The sequence below is a fragment of the Apium graveolens genome, chromosome 6 (assembly GCF_009905375.1).
Source record: "Apium graveolens cultivar Ventura chromosome 6, ASM990537v1, whole genome shotgun sequence".
Classification (NCBI taxonomy): Eukaryota; Viridiplantae; Streptophyta; class Magnoliopsida; order Apiales; family Apiaceae; genus Apium; species Apium graveolens.
Genome location: NC_133652.1, coordinates 255653180 through 255676686, shown reverse-complemented (window position 1 = coordinate 255676686; position 23507 = coordinate 255653180). Strand labels below are relative to the sequence as shown.

Below are 23507 nucleotides of genomic sequence, written 5' to 3'. Positions count from 1 at the left end.
CGAAGCGGGCACCTATATTAGTGATTATAAATTCTGAAAATACAAAATGTTTTTATAAGAAAAAAACATCTAGATAACTATCTAAAATTATTTAATTTTTAACCTTTTCACAATTATGTGATTTTCAATTAAAATTAAAATAATTTAATATAAAATAAAATTGTAACAAAATTTATATTTTGGTAAGCAAATACACATAAAAATTCACGAGAAATAGCGGCAAGGCATCGTTTAAACTCAAAACTGAAAGTTAGATTTGTGTAGTAAAAAACTCAAAAAAGCAAGATTGATGCCACATGTTACACAGAACTAGTACCATGAAAGGATCCAATTATAGCTATAATAATGAGTCACATACATACATGCCCATTGTCCCATTAACCAGTTTCTGAAAATAAAAACATTTTATAGTGGAACAATAATCTATACAACATTGTTTTGAAAATATCTTTTTATGAAATCAAACTCTCTACAAAAATAATACTATAATAAATGAAGGCTGGTCTATGCACCTGAGACTCACCTGCATTGTCTGAGAAAACGCCATAAACATCTCTTGGATCGAGAAATAAAGTCTATAATGCAATCAATAGGTCTTTCTTTATTTTCTTCCTTTTTCAATGGTGTAGAACCAGAACAACATTAGATTTTTCAAAATCTCTCTCTCTCTCTGCATGTTCCAACCATTATTTTTATCTCTTTCTTGAATATTTGAGTTCTTGAATCTGTAACTTTTTATACCTCCTCTGTATATATACGTACATATATGTATGTATATATTCTTCCATTTGAGTTCTTTAATTAAAAAGGTTCTGCTTTTCATCATAATTTGAAATTTCTTACTTTTATATGATAAAGATTGTATCTTTGGTTCTTTTAAGCATCTGGGTCATCTTGAAAGACTTTAGTTTTGCATCAAATTTAGCTTGGTAAAGAGATCTTTGCTTCAGGTGGATTCTCAGGTTCATTTTTTGATAATAAGATCTAAGCTTTCTTTCTGGGTGTTTTTTAGATATATGTTTTTTGCCCTATTTGGTGTTGGTGAATGATATTAATAGGGCAAAAGTTGGGTTTGTATGTGCTTTGGTTTAAGTTTATTTGGGAATGTTTGTTTTGATATTTGCTTATTTGGAAGCTGTTGTGTAGTCTACATTTTCAAGATCTTGTATTTATTGAACTTGGGTTGTGATTTAAAGTGTGGATCTAGGGCATTTTCTTGCAGATCTCAAGTTCTTGCAGCATTTTATAGATTAGATTTAGGGTTTTGGGCCACCCCTTTTGAGGGTTTTGTTGTAGAATCAATGGTAATTACTTTGACTTGAGTGCCTATAGCTGTATTAATTTACTGCATTCAAAATGTGGAAGCAACTTCTTAGTAAACTTCCTAAGAAGTCACTGAAATCTGAATCTGTTGATTCTCCGAGAAATGGAGCTAGTTCAGTTAGCCAAGGTAGTGGAAATGCGGGTGCAGGCCGAACAAACTTGGTTAAACGGACTTCATCAGCAGTTTTTCCTGCTGGTTTGATGTCGGGAATTGAGCCCCTTTTGCCATTTAAAGATGTTCCCAGTTCGGAAAAAATGAATCTTTTTATCAGTAAGTTGAGTTTGTGCTGTGTGGTGTTTGATTTCACTGATCCAGCCAAGAATACTAATGAGAAGGATCTCAAACGTGTTACATTGATCGAGCTTCTAGATTTCGTGTCTTCCGGATCTCCAAGATATACTGAGCCAGCGATTCAAGCTATGTGCAAAATGTGTGCTGTTAACTTATTTCGAGTTTTCCCACCAAATTATCGATCTAATATGCATAATGGTGAAAATGATGATGACGAACCTACATTTGATCCTGCTTGGACACATTTACAGCTAGTGTATGATATATTGCTCAAGTTTGTAACTTCTTCCTCTGTGGAAGCTAAGGTTGCAAAAAAGTATATAAATCATATGTTTATTTTAAGATTGCTTGATCTATTTAATTCCGAGGATCCTCGAGAAAGAGATTGTCTGAAAGCTATTATGCACAGGATTTATGGGAAGTTTATGGTGCATCGGCCTTTTATTCGCAAGAGCATTAGCAATATCTTCTATCGGTTTGTTAATGAAACTGATCGGTGCAATGGAATTGCTGAGTTGCTAGAGATTTTCGGCAGTGTGATCACTGGATTTGCATTACCTTTGAAAGAGGAGCACAAGATTTTTCTATGGAGAGCATTGATTCCTCTGCACAAGCCAAAGTCTTTAGGAGCTTACTTTCAGCAGCTGTCATATTGCGTAACACAGTTCATTGAAAAGGAGCCAAAGTTAGCCAGCACAGTCATCAATGGTTTGTTAAAATACTGGCCAATTACCAATAGCCAGAAGGAGGTTATGTTCTTAGGTGAGATAGAAGAGATTCTAGAAACAATCAATATGGCGGAATTCCAGAAGATCATGGATCCATTATTCTGGCGGATCGGATATTGCATCAGCAGTTGCCATTTTCAGGTATGTTAATACTCATTTTAAATTGCTTAACTTCCATTTGATGCATATTTGTCTGTATTTGATACATTTCTGTTATTTAATCATTTTTAAAATGATATTTGAAGATTATAGCCTGTGAAAGAAATTCGAATTTTAGTTGGCAAAAATTAATGGTGTGCTGTTAGTACCTCACATAACAAAAATTCCAAGAACACCTAATGCCAAATTAGGTAACTTCTGCTACTTTACAATCTGACAGACGAATAGGAAAGTATACCTATATTTAAATGGAGTGTAAAGTATTTCTGTAAACTTTTATTTACTACATAATTATGGTTGAGCAGCAATTTAAGAAACATATTTTAGTAGATACCAGATGTGACTGGGGTCTCTTTAACACGATCTTCTACCTTGTGATTGTTGATTCTCTCGTTGTTTTTAGATCTACTTTAATAATAGTCGGCTTCGGCTACTAAACATTTTCCTAGTGTTAAGTGGTTGCCCAAAATATAAGTGTCCTGTGGTAGTTAAAGGCATCAATTTTTGTAATTCTATTTATACCGATATATGGTATAATAAAGAGGAAAGTTTGTACTGCACCTATGTTATTCTAGTATTATTTCATATGTTCTGGAACCCACACCATATGTTATTCTGTTTTATAATAAATTCCAAGCAGGTTAAGCTGAAGGGCCTACACACATGTAAGGTATATTTATTTTACCCTTGGATCTGGTGGTTGGGTTACAAAATACTGAATTCTGTCTCAAGTCAGATTGTATTATGAGACTGTCGGGAAAAAAACAAGATTGTATTATGAGACATATTCATGGAACCAATTGGACCTAGTGATTCGCTCTAGTTTGAACTGTGGATTTCAAAAATTCCAAATTAAACAGTAGACACTTAAACTCTGAACTAACCAAATATTGAAAACTCTTTAAGGTGTGAAGGGATGTAAAAAAAGTGAAGATCAAAGTTCAGTGCCAATCATTTCTTGTACAGGAACGGATCTTGAGTTATAGATTTATGTATTACTTTTTACAAACAGATATAGGGATACTTCCTAATTACCTGACTTTTTTCCTCAGGTGGCTGAGAGGGCACTATTCCTCTGGAATAATGATCAGATTATGAACCTAATTGCACATAACAGTCATGTGATTCTGCCAATAGTATTTCCAGCCCTAGAAAACAATGCACAAAGCCACTGGAACCATTCGGTTCTTAACTTAACTCTCAACGTGAGGAAAATGTTCTCAGAGATGGATGACGCACTGTTTCTAAACTGTCATTCTCAATTCAAGGAGGAACAATCTAAAATAGTGTTAGAGACAGAAAAGCGGAAAGAAGTATGGAAGCGCATAGAGCATGCAGCTAGTCAGCAACCAATTACTGGAAACACAGCTGTTTTGGTAACTCCATAACAATGAGGTATGTCTTAAGAGACATTCTGATCTGTTGCAGTAGTCCAAATGTATTTGAGTTGGCACTTTCTCCGCGTGATAAACCAGAAAGGAGATGGAAAAATGTGGATAAATGGGTACTTTTTATCTGATGGTGAAGAAGCTTGGAGACTGTTGTTGTAACCTTTTGATATCGTTTTGTTCAATTATTCAAGTGAAGAGCTATCTGATTTCCTGTGAAGAGTGATGAAAATTGTGTAGTGAGTTTCAGGGACTGACATCCTTCAGTAGGTTGGCTGATTACTTTTTAATTGTATGTGTAATCTCCGTAATCTGTAATTCAAGTTTCTATTAGAAAGTCTTTTGTAGCCAAGTAGTCTGAGTTCAGGGAATTTTTGGAAATGTACAAATATGTTTTATACCTCAGAAGCATTAGTGTACATCTTAGAATGTGCTACTACCACCCTTGGTAGCTCACTCAGTCTCAGCAGTTTAGGCGAATTTTGGACCTTTTGTTTGTATGATCCTATATATGTTAGTCAAGAGTTTCTGTGCTTGCAGGCGCAAAGTGCGTTGTCAGGCCACTTGAGATGCTTCATTTCAGGAACAGTCACGTCCTATATTGAATTCCAGTTTCATTACAATAACAGAAACGATATCATGTGTACTGATTATTGAAACTCCATTTCGGCAAACCCATATCCATCCTTGGTAAAAAATTTAGGGAATTAAACTTGGATATCTCATTCGAAATTGAGTCATTCAAGTTGTAACAAAATAAACTATTTGTCTTCTGCAAATTAATATTGATTTTAATTATGGCAAAATTGATATCAATTTGTAGATGAGAGAGATGATCTTGTTATAACTTAAATGATTAAACCCTCATCACAATGAATTTGAGGAAGATGGTGATGGTGAAAAACTTCTTTATCCTTAAATTACAACATGTAAGTGATACAACACACGTCACAGAATAAAACTAAAATTTCATTACAACACGTGATAGTTTCTCAAATGAAGTATCAAGTGATCCAACACACAAATCATAATTATAGAAAATACACTTAACTCAGTAATTTTCATTCAGTGTATTTGATAAAGAAATGCAAAGTTTTTTTTAAAGAAATCATACTTGCATTCATTAAATCATTTCCAACTCTAGTACATGAACAAAAAAAGTAGGAGTGACACACTACTTTGCTACATAGAATAGACACATTCGCCACACTATTCGCAGACCAGTAAACAAAGTTAACTATAAACGCAAACATTCTACTACTATGGTGCCAAAATAAGCTTGTCCCGGAGTTTCATTACATGCTTTAACCAGCGACATGCAATCTGTCTCAAATATGCAGTGTCTATGCCCTCGATCTATCACCCAAGATAGTGCCTCCTTGAGGCCAATCGCCTCTGCCTCCCTCGGTTGCCACGCACCTTCCATTCTCCTGCATCGAGCTCCTATAAATCTTCCATGCGAGTCTCTAGCAACACATCAACGTCCAATGCTTCCCGCCTGAAACACTGCAGCATCAATTTTGATCTTTATCCACCCCTCCACTGGTTTGGTCCAACTACGTTCTCCTCCCACCACGGCACCACCTGACCTCTACGACCATCCATCTTTACCTGGGCAGCCCTCCAATCCTTTAAAGAGATTAGCAGCAACTGCTTTCACCCCAAAAACAGATCCGTTGGCCTTATCCCAAACCCATTTATTCCGTCTGTTCCAAATGCTCCAACATACCATAGCAAACTGTCCTCTTTCCTCCCTGGTGCATAGCTCAAACACGTTAATGATGGTTGAAAACGCTGAGTCACCTGGAGATGCTTGAATGACATGGTTAAGATTTGTATTAAGTCATACTGTGTGTGCAAAATCACACAAGAATAACACATGTGCATCACTCTAATCCTCCCGTAGCTATGACACCAAGGGCACCTTGCAGAAACATTAACCTGCTTGACTGCTAAAGCCCAATTAGTTGGCAAACATCTTTTGCACACTCTCCAGAAAAAGTTTATTACCTTGCTCGGGAGCTTCAATGACCATAATTGTTTACAGAATGACTTATGTATACTGTGGCACTCTCCTTGCAGCCCTCTGTAACAGCTCAACATCACGTTTTTCAAACAAGTCATTTAACAGCTCAATATCCCACCTATTTTCCCCAGTAATCATCAGACTGCTTACCTTAATATCCCGTAATTGAGCATAAACAGGGGTGGTAATACGCCCATTATTCGTATCTGGTAGCCGCGGCATACCCCACACTGTCATATTCTCCCCATTGCCAATCTGTCTCCTTGCACCTAATTTAACTGCTTCCAACACAGCCATAATACCACCACGCCAAACATAGCTTGGGTTATTTCCTACCTCTGCATTCAGAATATCCGAACTAGGATATATATAAGAGAACATATAATAAAATTTTGTACAATACCTCGATATGGCCCGGGTTTGAGACCAAAATAACTCACGATGGATGGCCCGGATCTGAGACCAAAATCACCCACGGGATGCGCATCTTGTGCATCCGTTCTTAACCAAATTGTTGCAACTGGTTCAGTGGTGAAGTTGTAAAGGCAGAATTAGTAGGAAGCAACTGCACTGCCAATGTGACGTCCTTCGACCACCAGACCAAACTGAAACTGGCAATGAATACCGGTACACAATACCTTATTGCGCCCTCATACGCCACATATCCGCGCATGTGTTAACAGGAAAACAGTAAGAATAAAATATGATTCAGCGAATACACATCTCGTCAATATTTTGGGCCTCATTCCCAAAAAATATATTGCCATCGTGTATCAGCTATAAGGGCATAAAAGGGATTCACCCAGTTCATGCACTGAGTAATGAATATTTTCTAAGAAATAACAACAAAGAATAGCAAGGAAATTCTAATTGAAAAGCGCCAATACAAAAAAAAAATCCTTAAAGGCAAAACAACAAAGAATAGCAAGGAACTTCTCATTGAAAAGCGCCAATATAAAAAAAACTTAAAGCCATAAACACCGATAAAAGATCCAGAAATGGCTAGATGTAAATAAGTCTAGAAACCATTGTTTAAACCGTTTACACTTTCACTGTATTGTTCTCTCCACTTGTATAAAATGTTTCAAAACTCTGCCAAAAAAGCAGTACTTCACTGCCTGACTTTTACACTTCTAACATTACATAGAAGGTACTGGCAGAACCAGGGCTTCATACATTACAACAAGACTAAAAAAAATAAAAGAACCAAGGGAGAACAATGAAAGGTAACTTATTTTGGACAATAAATAAGGGAGCCTTAAGATAGGAGTAGCACCGCTTGATAGCGTTTAAGCCAAACATCTATCTCTTCACAGACTGGAAAGGTTTATGTCTGGAATGCTGACTCAACAAGTTCTGGTGAAGATAATTTCGCGACACTTTTGAACTGCAAACAAAGGAAAAAAAAAGTTACATTAGAAAACTACTCGATAATTCCTTGCAAACTACTTGATTAAAGAGCTCTGGTAGAATCTGTTACCTTCGGTTGCATGTACTTTTCACGCACAGCTTTTAGGGAGCTATTGGTATTGAGGTGTAACTTTTGCAGTTGAAACACTATGGGTTTCAGAGCAGAGACCTTGTAGTTAGTATAATGCTCGAGCGTTGGATTCTGCAGAAAGTTCAATAAGAATTATTGGCTATTGGATATAACTGACAGCAATAATTACATAAAAAAAGGCACATATATAAGAGTACAGACCCATGGTTGGTTTGACTGATCAAGCATCCATCTGGCTAAGAAGACGGCAGATGCAGCAATAAGGGACGGAAGGAACTCTAGGAAACCATACTCTGGGAGAGTTAGTTCTGCTAAATAGTTGGCTAAGCATTCCAGCTCTACACGAGGAGCCTGAAGAACAGAATAATGTCGTTTTAGATGATTTCCATTGACAATATCGTTTGTAACCTCTAAACCTTATAGTTTCTTTTAGCTAATTACCATACCTCATAGCAACTCTGTGATGCTTGAATAAATCTCCTGTAATGAGAATTAAGAATTTTAACATGTTAGGAATTTAAGCCACTTATACTGCAAGAATCAAGCAGGATATTCTAATTACCTGAGGAACTTTTTGATGGTTGGACCAGAGAGTTGAAATTCCACAAAGTTCAAAACTTGCTTCTCCATGAGCAGTACCTGCCATATAGGCTTAATCATGAGTCATATACATCAATCCAAACACATCAAATATTGGGATAATGATAATTCCAATTTCACAAACATATTATATAGAATCTGTAGTCTTCTAAAGCAACAGAATATTGCCCTCGAGGCTGAACCAATTGGGCAATGATGAGTACAATATCTATTTCTTAAAGATCAAAAGTTCAACATTAAGGGCCTGGAAGCTGATAAGATGTTTTAGTCAAACTTAAGAATACTGGGGAAACTCATAAAGGACTCGTCTGTGGAAGACCTGGTTAGGGATTTGTAGAAACTACTTCTTTTAGAATGGTATTGATATTAAACATTCCAGTAAATATTAAATCATGAGTATAATTCTTGAGAATAATGAGCTCAGGAAAGAGTTAAATGAAATTGCAAATGAATAGGACAATTGCTGAAACACATTTTAAGATAGTCAACAGACAAACATAATGCAGCTTCAACGGTAAAGTTAGCATTCATCCAATTTCTGAACACCCCTGTTTCTTTCTCCTATGATCCTTGCTAGGATGTAATATACCAACCATAACAATAATTTAAAATTTTATGGGATATCTGAAAACAAACCTCATTTTTTCTGTAGGTATTATCTGTAATGATGCAGAAATCTTCCACAGTGGGTGCACAAATTTCTTCATATTTCCTATAAGTCAATAAGGAAAACATCAGAAGATCAATTTGCATAAAATAATACAAACAACCTGCTAAAAAAAGCATGCAAGCACATTATAACAGCAAAAAAATCTGAAAGGGTTATTTTTATCAAGTATAGCTAATGGGTAAATTGCTTTCCTAAGGCTAATACACTAACAAAGGATGATATCGAGCATATGTAGTAGAAGACTAGCACAATATAGACTATTTGAGGATACACTACAAAATAAAGGTTCCAGAATTTTGAAAATAATTCCTTAGCTTCAGCCTAGCGAACCTCTCTCCTTTAGGTAATAATTGGTCAGGGTTCAATCTAGCAATAGGCAATAAGAGGTAAGGGTTCAAGCCTCAGTGGAGGCATGAGTACGTTAATATTTAAATTTCTTCAAATGATAATTTCCAATAAATAAAGAGATACAGGTACACTATACAGAATACATAAACTTTAGAGAGTAATATCTTTGGCTACCATGACAAGTTTTGACTCTCTTAGTTAAAAATTTAAGGAAATTAACATCCATAGGACCATAGATAAGTTTACAGGGATTATGTAGTCTACACTCATACAGTTGTCTGCTTTAACCATAACTTTATGATTTAGAGTGTATAATGTAAAATCTATGATATTTATAATAAATGACGTAGTTATGGTGACTAAACAGTTTAGTAACTTCTGAATTAAGTGTTAACTACTATTTCATTGGTATTATCTAATTCCTATGCAAGCATGGTTATAATAATGAAGACTTATTTGAAGAAAGAGGTGGTTTTCTAATGGTCTTCCACTATCTTAGATAAAAAAATAAAGTACAAAGAGAGTCAGAACTTACGACGCAATCAGCATGCAAGTAACACCAACCAACTGAAGTTTTTTTCTCTCAATGTAATATTTAGAAAGAAATCGATCAATGAGATATACTGTCAAGTAAAGTGTGTCCGGTGCCAGCATATATTCATCCGCAACCTGAAAATAAATAAGGTAAAAATAAAGGTTAATAAAGTACTTTATCAGCCATAGCAGATAGTACTCAGATATCGATTCTCACAGAAATCTGAATCTATCATTACACTAGTTAGAAAAAGATAGATCTTATGGATGACCGGAAAAACATAAAAACGAGCACAAACACTTATTTTGACAGACATCTATCATCTTTAAGGATGTAACAACTAGATGGGCTGAGGCAAAAAGTGATATTAAATCCCAGCCCAATCCACGTGATATTTGATTAAAAGTACAAAGAATATGCCGGATTCTTCAAAAGGAAAAAGGGATCAAGGAAAAAACATTGTAAAGGTTTTTCAAGATTTACCATGCAAAATCTTTAAAGAACCATTTATGTGATAGATCATCTCCATATAAATTTTATTTTGTAAGCAAACTGATAGACCTTTTTTTTAGCACAAAGGCAAGACAAGAGCTCAGAGCTGGGTGATCAGCAATAAGTTATATCAACCCAATTTAAATAATTTGTTAAACCCTTAAAGTAGAAAGGTTGCACAGAAATATGGCAGACAATATCTTAATCCAGCATTTGTCAATATAGTGTGAGAACTAAGAAGTAACCTCCACAAGCCAATCCATCAAAATTCCGCGCATGACATGGGTAATATCTCGCTGCAACATCTCAATATAAAGAGAAGATGGTCTTCCTACAAGCTGAAAAGAGCACATTCAAATCAAATTTAAACAGACAGCACAAAGTAGAACTTCATCTTCTGGGAAGTAAGTTAGAAAGACTTTGTCTCAACTTTCAAGTGACCAAATTAAAAAAAGAAAAAGAAAAAAAGAAGAGCCTCTGAAAAGTCTACGATTACTCCTGACGAGGGAAAGAATAATGGATAACATATGACTAGTAAGTGCACCAAAATATGATAGAGATCGGGGTTGCATAATAAGTCTTCAGTAGAAGCAGGAAATACTAAAAAATGTTAATCAAATGGTGTAAGACACAACTAATTGCTTGACACTGTACCCTAGTTCGTAAATGAAATCAACCCTGGGCTACTGATATTAAGTTACTAGCTATACAAACCTCGCTAACACGTTGGTATTCGTATATAGTAGGGGCATAGATGCCACACATCTGAGGATCTTTGTGGTTTGAATCAATATCTGCAACATGTAGACCATCTGATAATGCAACTTCTTGGCCAGGCTGACCCATCTCTGCATAATAGAAACATATTTTCTTTGAGACCAGGTTGATAATGTTTCATAAAAGTAGTTGGCAGCATTAACTTGAAAAACAGTGTAGTATATACTGTAAAAAAAGGAAGAGACTCTTGTATAGTTCTGTACATGTACCAATATGATCGTACTTCATAGAACTCTAGTAGTACCTCACAAGAACATGTATTTGCAATGTGCAAGAGAGAACCTTTACATATATTTCAGGACAATATTACTAACAGTTATTATACTTGGTAAAAAAAGAATTATTAACAATGTGCACGGAAGAACATTTACGTAGGCTTAAAGACTCAGTAATTACGCATATCATAATATCCTAATACTCTGCCTAATCATGCAATTTCACTTATCATGCCTTGAAAATAGTTGTATTGACTATCCATTTGCAGATTCTGTAAAATGATTCACAAGCCCATAGTATGAATACATTAAAACCTATGTTGTACAGACTATATGCTTTCCCTAGACATTTATGTCAAACACTTTCTCTATACTAGGATATAATATGGGCGTTAGACACTTCATTTGGTATACAAACAAAACTTTAGATTTAAGTACTTGACCTCTACAAGTGCATGATTTGAAGTCTATCCAGATATGTCTAGCATGGCTACATGACAATAAAATAAAGTAACTCAATTCCAATGGAGAGAGTATGACTCTGCCTATTTAATTACAATACAGTCTAAGTTTGTAGACAAATCAAAGACTTAAATATGCATCTCTGAACTGCTAAAGGATTACTAACCACTTGTTCTCGCAGGCCTTCCAGATTGAGCCTGAATACCAGAAGCTTGCTTTGCAGCCATCAGATGAGCTGAACCATGGCCTTGAACTGCTAAATTATTAACCTTTTGCACTTCCTGTGCTCTTGCTTTGGTCAAAGTTGCTTCTTTTGCCTGTTGAACATGAGGATTCATAACAACTGTCGGCACAGGCTTGGTGTCCCTTTCCTCAACTCCATTTCCGGCCTGGATGCCAGACTGATATCAAAAACTCAAAAGTAAATTATCTCATATATTAAAGAGGTATCATAAGATTATGTTTACTCTCTTGAATTAACAACTACGATTATCTCAAAATCTACTTAATGATGTAAAATAATACGTAATCTTGCAGTAAATAACAATCCAAGGTCAACTATGTTTATAACCGAGGTAATTATTACCTGAACTCTGCCTCCCATTATATTTGACTTTTTGCGGCATAAATTAGTGACATCCTGGAGAACAGCCCTTTTCTTACTCTGCAGCAAAGCAGAACAACCAACAGTCGCATTTTTTCCTTCCAGCACATCTCTTTTTGAATATGGCTGGGCTCTTTTTGAATCTAGCTGAGCAACTGTCTTCTGATCTTTAGTCACGGGAGGCTGTAAAGGAGGTAATCCTCCTGCAGTTGCCAGTGATTTAGCACGTGCTCTAGTAATTCGAACATTAGGCTGTTCAGAATTAGTCGCCATCATATTCTCTTTGTTCATTTCTGTATCTTTTCTAAAATTGAAGTGAATAGTAGCTCAAAGAGATGCTTGGCTGCAACCTAAACAAATAAAATGATGTTAGTGAAACTAATAAATCCAAAATAAACAAGATCGGAAAGAAGGTTTGTTTAAACAAAAATTCTACTTAAGCAACACAGTCACATCATTTTACTAAAGGTCAACATATTGCAACATAATAATTTCTGATAGTATTTTTGCATTCTTAATTAGAGGAATCAATATTTGTCTCCACATCTCCGTATTACAAAAAACTGTTCCTGTGACAAATTTCAAGAATGCTCAGGTAATATAATGTTCAGGTAATATCAGTGTAAAAGAGACAATGATTCCACAATTTGGTCAACATACATGCCATATCAGTGTACAAGAGAATGGAAAAGTGAAAAGATTATGCTATAAACATATCTAAGAATGCATTCATAAACTCTTTTATTGCATAATTACGAGAACAAAACTGATCTTTCATTAGCATAAAGCTAATAGCACACAATTACATTTATCTAGGAGTCTACAGGACAAGTAAACAATGAGAAATCAGAGGTTTAGCAACAAAATAAACCAGGTTTCTTAGACACACATGTACAGGTAACAACACAAACACATCAAATTAAACAAAAATCTTAGCATCGTAGCCTGGTGAACACCGCTCTTCTCTTGGTAACAAGAGGTGGAGGGTTCAAGCCTAGCTGGAGGCATGGCTATGCGAGGATTTCATATTCCGTAATTGACCTTTACCAAAATACATAGATTAGTCTAATTGCACTAAATCATGTTCCAAATAGTCTCCTTGTTTATGTTATCAAATGAAATCATTGAATTGAAATAATTTACGGAACAATTCAGAACATAAATGTCCAGAAAGACCAATTCCACAATCCAACTCTCATTCTTTAATCATATAACATATAACAAGTATCAACATGCCGTCTCATTCTAATCAAATTCTTAATACTTGGACACATATCAATCAACACAACAACTCTATACAAAAATCCTAGCATCGTAGCCTGGTGAACACCCCTCTTCTCTTGGTAACAAGAGGTGGAGGGTTCAAGCCTCGCTGGAGGCATGGCTATGCGAGGATTTCATATTCTGTAATTGACCTTTACCAAACAAATACATAGATTAGTCTAATTACACTAAATCATGTTCCAAATAGTCTCCTTGTTTATGTTATCAAACGAAATCATTGAATTGAACTAATTTGCTGAACAATTCAGAACATAAATGTCCAGAAAGATCAATTCCACAATCCAACTCTCATTCTTTAATCATATAACATATAACAAGTATCAACATGCCATCTCATTCTAATCAAATTCTTAAAACTTAGACACATCTCAATCAACACAACAAATTTATACAAAAATCCTAGCATCGTAGCCTGGTGAACACCCCTATTCTCTTGGTAACAAGAGGTGGAGGGTTCAAGCCTCGGTGGAGGCATGGCTATGCGAGGATTTCTTATTCCGTAATTGACCTTTACCAAACAGATACATAGATTAGTCTAATTACACTAAATCATGTTCCAAATAGACTTCTTGTTCATGTTATCAAATGAAATCATCGAATTGAACTAATTCGGGGAACAATTCAGAACATAAATGTCCAGAACAACCAATTCCACAATCCAATTCTCATTCTTTTAATCATATAACATGTAAAAAGCATCAACATGCCATCTCATTCTAATCAAATCCTTAAAACTTGGGCACATCTCAATCAAGACAACAAACAACAACAACAAATGAAATCATTGAATCGAAGAAGTTTGCGGAACGATTCAGAACATAAATGTCCAGAACGACCAATACCACAATCCAATTCTCATTCTTTTAATCATATAACATGTAACAAGCATCAATATGCCAACAACAACAACGAAACACGAAAAAAATCATCCCTTTTGGCAAGATAACAAAATTCTGAGCAAGAAACTATACCAGCACACAAAACACACACATAACAAAATCTAGCAACACCTTAATTCAATCCCTCAAAGTCAAAAAGCTACCAACTTTAGAAACACATTAAAGAACAAAGATTTAGACATATAAACACCAGCCCACATAATCAAATTAACATCGAAACACGGATATCTTAAAAACAAAGATGGGATTATTATAAACAATCTAAACATAAAGATCAAACAAAAAACCAATGTAAAAACACACACACACACACAAAAACACAAACATATATAAGAGCATAAGATAAGTAAGCATACCCCACATGCTCAGAGCTCGGAGACCATTGAATTTGAGCCAAGAAAGCAAGCAGAGGATAGATATAAAACTAGATTATTACAGGGGAAATGTTTGTGATTTTACGGCTGCACCTGCACTAGAGTATTGTGTGTATTATTTTATGCACACTATTGTATTGTATATATAGGCGGGATGACCATACAGTTCAAACATTCCCAATTAAAATTATTAAGTCTTGGCCCATGCATATAAGTCCATAATCCATTAATTTAATATTTTCGAATAAGCCCGATCCGATTAAATTATTTATAAGGTAAATTAAAATGAGTTAAGTGTAATATTTATTATTATTTTTATTTTAAAATGCTATATAATTAACTACTTGGTGCCTAATTACATGTCATTTCAATATTTATTTGATTTTGTTCAAATTATTGTTTTGCAATTTTAGTATTTTGCTACATTCATCAAAATATAGTAGATTTTGAGTTATTAATAGTTTTAAATAAATTATATAATTTGTGGGTCTATTTCTTGTTTTGATTAGATAACCGTTTGTATTATTTTAACCAGTTTCGAAAGTGACATTTTATAAAAGTTTACGGTATCTGTCATTATTGACATCAACAAAAATGTCACTTGATCGATATTATTAACAACTTTGCAATAAATTTTTAAACTATTAACTAACTTTTTTTAATGATTTCCCACTTTTGCAGAGATTTCAAAAAACTAATATCTTAGTTTTTCGATATAAGATTCGAAACATTATACGATAGATTGTGGCGTACGATGATCGTTGTTAAAATAAGAAAGAGGAGTTTCAATTAAAAAATATATAATATCGGTCCTAGTTATAAAAATTATGACGTTTATTGTTGTTTTTATTAAGTAATGATACTGATCATTCATAATCTTTCTACTTTTGAAAATGACAATTTATAGAGATTTTGTGGTATCGGTCATAATTGAATCCGACAAAATTTTATTGAATTGAAACTATAATTAGCTTTACATTAAATTATTCACATTTTACTGTATTTATTCTGTAAGATCGTTCATTGTTATACATATTTTCATCAAAAATAAAAATCTAAATTTTCTGTAGAAAATGTGAAGCATCAAAAATTGTGACGACAACAATTGTTGTTATAAATCAATATTTTTTTCTTAAGCATATGGCACAACTGTAATTATATCGTCATCTGTTGTTGTTTTTGTTGAATATTAAGCAGTGAGGTATGCATCTAATGGAAAAAATCGGGTTAAATCTCAAAATATCTCTAAAAAATCAGGCCAAAGTACACTATCACAAATACAGTCAACTTTGGGTAATCTACAAGACCACCATATGCCCCAAAAATATTACAATTTTTTGGTTCACTCAACAATAGTGCTTTACCCTTTAAACTGAATTGAAGTCCAAAATTTGCTCGATGTGAGAATGAGATATAACAAACTCCTCAACTTAAATCCTTTACATCCTCGTCAGGCCTGAACGAATAGCCCATAAATCCACGATCGTACCTCTACAGCCATTCTGGTATAATACCGGCTGACTTCATGTCCACAGATCAAGATATTTGTCCATTGTGTGACAATATCACCGGCCTTCGTTTTTTCACCTACGAAAACTTGACGAATCAAAGTTTCAAGGATCGGCTCTGATACCATATGTGATAAATCAGGTCAAATCTCAAACCTTTTTAAAATTGGGTCAAGTCTCGATTTCAAGTCTGAAATAAGCAGAAGTACGGTGCCTGAAATCAACTACCTTCATGGCTAACTATTACATACATAACCACTTTTGGTCATTTCGATATTGATTTGATTTGTATGAATTATCATTTTGAAATTTTAGTATATTGATATTTTCATCACTATATTTTTTTGTTAACTAATAGTTTTAAATAAAATATATATTAGTCAGTCTATTTCTTATTTTGGTTAGATAATATTTTTTACTAAATATAATCAGTTCAAAAGTGACACAGTATAAAACTTTACGGTATATGTCATTATTGACATCGACAAAAAAATATAACTTGAGCGATATTGTTAACAATTTGCAATAAATTGTTTGAATAAACTAACTTTTTTAAATGATTGCCCATTTTCGCACACAGATTTCAAAAAACTAATATATTAATTTTCGATATAAGATTCGAAACATCATACAATAGATTATGGCGGACGATGATCATTGTTAAAATAAGAAATAGTAGTTTCAACTAAAAATTATATTATGTTGGTCCCAGTTGTAAGAAGTATAATGTTCATTATTTTTTTAAATAACGATCCTGATTATTCATAGTCTTTTTATTTTTCGAGAATAATAACCTATAGAGATTTTGTGGTATATGTCATAATTGGACCCGAAAAAATTTAATTGAATTGAAAATGTGACCAACTAAACATTAAATTATCAACATTACGCGGTTCTTATTTTTTCATCTATAAGGTCGTTCAATTTCACACAGATCTTCATCAAAAATGAAAATCTAGATTTTCAGTACAAAATCTAAAGCATCATAGATTGTGGCGGCGACAACTGTTGTTATAAAATTAATAGTTTCGACTGAGCATTATATTTTATTGGTCACGATTGTAATTACCTTTTGTTCAATTCTTGTTTTAGTTAAATTTAGGCACCGAGGTATGCATCTAATATAATAACCCGGGTCAAATTTGGAGACATTTATTAAAATCGGGTCAAGTCCCGATTCTGAGTACCATATATGATAACTCGCGTCAAATCTCGAACCTCTATCCAAATGCGATCCAAACTTGAAACATGATTAAAATCTGACACATAAATAATATATCATATATAATATTTTGGATGTAACTATGTAAAGCCTCTATGTATTTACATATTTTTATTGTATTATTTGAGTTGTAGTAGATTAATATCAAGATTGTAAACACTTTAGTGAATTATATCTCTTTATTTAAATCCCAATTTTTGTATTTTTTTATATATTAAAAAAAACAATTGTGACGTAATACTAAATAATATGTTATTAACATATCATAGATTCAACTCATCATATAAATTCGTGCAATATATTGTGTTTGACTACTTACTAATTAATGTATTTTAATTTTGGCTATTATATAAATGTAATTAGTGGTATTCTCATGTATAAATACTAGTAAATTTGGATTAACATATCTAACAAATTTCACAAGCATCAAGATTACTGCAAATCTCCGTAAAATATAATTCTTTACATGTGGGTTTAACTACCAATATCGGGAATCAACATGCATCCACATTTTTTTACATCTAACTGCATACCACTAAAGATACAAACCTCAAGACATTAAATGATGATAAAGTTCACAAAGCAAAACTCTGATAAAAACAGTAGGCTTCTGAACGAGGCGGGGAAAATGGGGAATCCGCCCCAACCCAACCCAAATGGGGCCCCTCGCCCAGCTTAAAGAGGGAATAGGGTAGTGATGGGGATCAAAATTATACCCCGTTTTAATATGGGGCAGGTATGGTATTTCTGTAATTCCCGCGAATAAAACCTGCCCCGCCTCGAATAAAATATGATATATTTTTTACAATATAATATGATATTTTATACCGCGTAGTAAAATATATTTATAATATAAAATAAACTATATTTCATTTTTTTAGGTTATATACATAATATAAGAAAAATATTACATTATGTGTTTAAAATTATCCATCACTTATATTAATGCCATATAATATGTAATAAAAATAAATTTTATTACTTTTTAGAAATTGAACTAGGAGATAGGGCGGGGTGGGGATTGAGTTATACACCATGGGGGCAGGGACGTGGATACATTATAAATCTCCGCGAGAAACGGGGTGGGTACGGGACATCAAAATTTCATATAGGGCGGGTATGAAAATGGTGATCCCCGGCCCGAAACTGCCTAATGTGACTCAATTTATACCCTTTTGTGTTAAATGTAATGTATAATAAGTAAGGTTATCGTTAACACCAAGGATCAAGGGTTGCTTCTTGCTTTTATCGTGAATAAAAATAAGAATAAAATTTGGTTTAATTTGTGTTTTTAACTAAACTAAATATAACTCAAATAAAATTTGGTGTGTAAATAATTGGAGAATGATATTGGAAATTATGTAAATCCACCACTAAACCCTTGACATACAAGCATTGAACTCTATCCTTAATATTTTAAATACTTATTGAAAATTTTCCATGACCATATAGAAATAAATTTTTATATTCATATAACCCCATGGCCACATAAAAAAATTAATACGAATTATGCACTTACACACATAATTGCATGACCACATAAAAAGATTAATTTACTTTTTAGAGACAACAATCACATAATAAATTTGGATGACCACATACAAATGTTAATCCAAGCATTTGTTAAAGTATTGACAAACAAATAAGCATAACCAAGCAGATCTCAAGAATTCAAGTTTAATACTCATAAAATTGTCATAAGGTTTAGGGCTTTATAACAGCCCTCCAACAAAGAAGATTTAACCTACCACAGTCATGATTAAGAACATAAAAATCATAGAGAGTTGATAATACAATACAAAGTAAAGATGTAAAAGAGAAATCCCTATTTTGAAATTCTGAAGCACACAATCTTCTCCTTGCAATCTCCTTCTATCCTTGGTGGATGCCACTATGAATATATGTATATCTCTATGTCTAATAATAATAACCTAATAATAAGTATTTTTTTTAACTATTTCTAGGAATCTACAAGAGTTTCCAAATTGAGTATGATCTCAAAGTCAAAATTCGTAGTTGACTTTTGCTTGGTATTACTGGGTTGATAAAAAAAAGATTTTGAAATATGGACCATTATCTAATGAAGGAGAGTCTCATTATCTTTGCATGGGCTATTGAATATCCCAAATCTGATAAGCAGAACTCAAGATACAGCACAAACAACGAGTCTCACGCAAACAACCAAGTAATTCGAATTTTCTTCTAATTTAGCTCCAATCCTTTCTAATTTAGAATTTCTTGCTTCATACGATAAAGTATTAAAAACTAATTAATAAAAGATCCGATTAAACATAAAATATAATTAATATGGGAACAAAAATCATTTAATATATATATAAATATATAATCTATCAAATATCCCCACACTTATCATTTCGCATGTCCTCGGAAAAATAAGAGAAAAAAATATGTTTCTAACTAAATCCACTTTCGTAGATGACACGATTGCATTGAGCGTAAGCAATAAGCTTTTAAATCCCTAGGCAGCCCTAGTAGGATGAGGTGTGTCTCGTGTGGGCTGATAGAAGATATACCAAAAAAATCTCTTTAACTCATGCAATAATAATATATATGATACAATCATCCTCAAGAAATGGATGACTACAAATAACTATATGAATGCAACTAGATGATTACAAATGTAAAGGATCTCAAACTGAATAGTGTACACTAAGTCAACAATAACCTTCAGAATACGCAACAAGTTAAACACATCAAACTCACACTAAAATATCACAACATAATTAACACAAGTGCAGAGTGTGAGTGTGTGCTTAGATTCACAAAATACTCTCTACTGAATCAAGAACAAAGACACACAAGCTTCAACATGAAAAGTCACGAGAGTCAATAGCTCCCAAGTTGATCACTAGAATAGATCTTAAATACTTCGTTAGAACCAGCCATCATTCGAGTTTAGCTAGGGATTTATATGTCTTATTTCATTTCTACAATACTATTAAATATATACACATATTAGAAGCTCGGTCTATGGTCAGGAAGCTACTCACTGTAAGTGAGTACAACCATCATAAGACCTCATAAGTTAGGTCCAAGGTCAGGTGGCTTCTCATGGTAAGTGAGTTATGACAACTCTTAGATTTTGCCAATCATACTATACACGTATATGTATTAAGTGTTTTATTTTAACTGTGCAATGGTTGAGATCCCTAAATATTTATGCACTAATACCCTTGTAGCGATTGTTAGGTCAGCAATCGCAAACCATAAAAGGCTTTAGGTTAATAGCCACAAAGACCCCTCAGACTTAATAATTCGAGTATTAATGAGCTCAACTGAGTCCATTATACCACTTTTTTTTACGTGTACCTTATTAGTACTACTCATAAGGGGTGAGCAGAAAACCGCACAACCCGCAAAAACCGCCCGTACCGCACAATCCGCATCGTAAAATGCGGTTTTTAATTTTCATGGTGCGGTTGCGGTTTGAATTTTTAATAAACCGCACGGTGTGGTGTGGATTATGGTTTTAAATTTCTGAAATGCGGTTCAAACCGTACATCACCGCAATATTTAATATATATATATATAATATACTTATATTTCATGATTCCATTTATTAAGTTTGATTCCATTTAACATACTGGGAGTGCTTTCTTAGTGATCATCTTGTTTATGCAAGACCAATTGTTGCGTAGTGATCATCCTATTTGTGTTTATTCAAAAACAACGAGACACAGGGTACAAAGCCACCTATTTAATAGTGAACTCATTTAATTGTCGAGCCAAGCTTCTACATTAAAATTTACAGTGTATAATTTCTAATTTGTATTATTGAAGAATATTGGCGACTTTGTTATATTATTCGAAAATTTAATTAAATTTAAGTTTTGTATTTATTTAAATTTTATGAACTTGTAATGTATAAATCGAAGTGAACCGCACCACACCGCACCGCACCTTCGTGATGCGGTTTATGCGGTTTATTAGGGTACGCGGTGCGGTTGCGGTTTGGAAATTTGATGAAACCGCATGTGCGGTTTGGTTTGCGGTTTGAGGAAAAAACCGCACCGCCCGTACCGCGCTCACCCCTGCTACTCACACATTTTTTCCTTTTTTTTCTATTTTTTAAAGATATTTACATCCCACAACTTCCCCAAACTTAAGCATTTACGTGCTAAGCTCAATAATGAATAATCAAACTTCTAATTATTAACAGTTAACTACCCCTCAAAAAATAAGGATATCTAAGTCTCGATTTAAGAGCATCATAAAATTATGTAGAAAAATAAATTATGCATTAGTGACACTACGCATTGTAACATCAATTGATCATAGCAAGACTTATTAAAAACATGTTACACAAAATATCATAAGTCACTGACTTGGACTTGTCACTAATGAACTAATGTATGAAATGCTAATATTTATTCAAACATGTCCTGCGCTAACTAATTTATAATACTTAAATTTATTATTACATTTTTTTAAAAAATTTATTATATACATAATAATTTTATAAATATATATTTATAAATCATAATAATATTATTAATAATATTAATATTGAGAACACCTCACCCCACATGAATGTTTCATTGTCCTCAATGAATATTATATATATTTATATATTAAAAAACTTATCCTAAAAAGTACAAAAATCAAACAAAGAAAAATATTATAAAAAAAAGTTACATTGCATGAATACCTCCTTCTATTAAATCAAACTCGATGCCCAATTTCACTAATTTATAATTAAGACCAAATTATCTCACAAATATATATCAACTCAGTTGGTTGGGCAGTCCACTTAAAAATCTGTAATACCCCCAAATCCGGGGTCAGGGATCCGGGTTGTCACGAGTTCCATTTCCCTTAATAACACTCAATATTTATAAACAACCAACTACTGCGTACTGTGACCCCACAATATACACACACACCACAAGTTATAGTCTCAGAGATGAATACCAAAAATAACATAAGTCATTTTATTCCACAATTATAAAACATTTCACCTCAAAAGGGTTTCTGAATAATTTACATATTCTTTGCCATTATTATAATTCATAATATACATAAGTCTGGTTTATCAATAGTTAAAAGCCTAGCCTATTGGTAGTTCCTACCTCAGCTACAGCGGCATCAACGCCTACAGGAAACTGCGGAACGTTTCCTATCCGCTCGCAAATTGGGAGCTTGGTCCTGTTCATCTTGTCTATCTGTTGTTGTGTGATGAAAGAAGAAAGTAAGGGTGAGCAACAAGCCCACCGAAATAATATGTATAATAATTAACAATATATGAACATTCTCATAGTACTCATGAAAGTCTTGGTCAAGAAGAAATGAACCAAGTTTGATATCTTATCGCGACCAAGTCGCAAAATATTCAGTATATATGTATATATACTTTTCAAAATCTTGGAAGTCCTCTTTCATGCATAATATACACAGAGTTCCAGTTTATAACTGTATAAAAATATCATTGCAAAGTGATCTCATATATCTAACCTTGTCTCAACATTTTTGTGAAAATCTTTGTCATGCATAAGATAATCATTAATCAGATATAAGTTGAAAAGATGAAGTTACAAGATACTCCAATATACTTATATCTTTTCTGGATACTACTTGAACTACCACCGTTCAAGGTATCATCAGTTTCAAAAGTTCATCACATAGATGATACTACAAGAAAAGACTTGAATAGATTCAATCTTTGAAATATCATTATAAATAATGAAGTTACGAGATGCTTCATTAAGTCCCGATATATATATATATACACCTATATATATATACATTTCATACACTCCTTAAAAACCTCTGTTATGAAAATTATAAACAGAGTTGCAATATCCAATGAATTTGGAAAGGAGAAAAGAATTTTGGCATAAACCCGATATCTTGCTGATCAGGCAAAGATACCAATAAGTAATCTTTTTTACTGTAGATGGATGAATTCCTCGCCGGTCATCACCCAGGCCGCATTAGGACCTCGCGCTAGACCGTTACGCGGCCACTCACGCGTGGATGGACTGTCACCCAGCCTCTTACACCTTCATAGACCGTACCCCGGCCTGTCGCTTATGCCGACTCAATTAGATGGACTTACTTTCCGAACATTGGGCAAGTAATC

At 33.7% G+C, this 23507-nt stretch overlaps 2 protein-coding genes across 2 annotated transcripts; one reads left to right on the top strand and one right to left on the bottom strand.

The window, feature by feature from the left end:
* Window positions 1-437: 437 nt before the first annotated feature.
* On the top strand, window positions 438-4242 carry LOC141667142 (serine/threonine protein phosphatase 2A 57 kDa regulatory subunit B' kappa isoform-like). Its single transcript, XM_074473525.1, has 2 exons — window positions 438-2484; window positions 3555-4242. The coding sequence occupies exons 1-2, from the start codon at window positions 1357-1359 to the stop codon at window positions 3888-3890; spliced, it is 1464 nt and encodes a 487-aa protein (XP_074329626.1). The 5' UTR covers window positions 438-1356; the 3' UTR covers window positions 3891-4242.
* A 2627-nt stretch (window positions 4243-6869) lies between these two features.
* LOC141667251 (cyclin-A2-2-like) lies at window positions 6870-14804 on the bottom strand. The gene is made up of 12 exons (XM_074473663.1): window positions 14660-14804; window positions 12103-12470; window positions 11683-11917; window positions 10777-10910; window positions 10308-10400; window positions 9571-9704; window positions 8654-8729; window positions 7980-8056; window positions 7864-7897; window positions 7619-7768; window positions 7397-7528; window positions 6870-7303 (listed from the first exon to the last, which is right to left on the bottom strand). The coding sequence occupies exons 2-12, from the start codon at window positions 12409-12411 to the stop codon at window positions 7244-7246; spliced, it is 1434 nt and encodes a 477-aa protein (XP_074329764.1). The 5' UTR covers window positions 12412-12470; window positions 14660-14804; the 3' UTR covers window positions 6870-7243.
* Window positions 14805-23507: the final 8703 nt, after the last annotated feature.

Excerpts from the sequence above, each read along its gene's own strand:
- LOC141667142 (XM_074473525.1), top strand. The coding sequence starts at position 1,357 with ATGTGGAAGCAACTTCTTAGTAAACTTCCTAAGAAGTCACTGAAATCT. Across the intron at positions 2,485-3,554 it reads TCAGCAGTTGCCATTTTCAG|GTGGCTGAGAGGGCACTATT; the intron begins GTATGTTAATAC and ends TTTTTTCCTCAG.
- LOC141667251 (XM_074473663.1), bottom strand. The coding sequence starts at position 12,411 with ATGAACAAAGAGAATATGATGGCGACTAATTCTGAACAGCCTAATGTT. Across the intron at positions 10,911-11,682 it reads AAGGCCTGCGAGAACAAGTG|AGATGGGTCAGCCTGGCCAA; the intron begins GTTAGTAATCCT and ends TCTATTATGCAG. Across the intron at positions 10,401-10,776 it reads AATACCAACGTGTTAGCGAG|CTTGTAGGAAGACCATCTTC; the intron begins GTTTGTATAGCT and ends TGCTCTTTTCAG.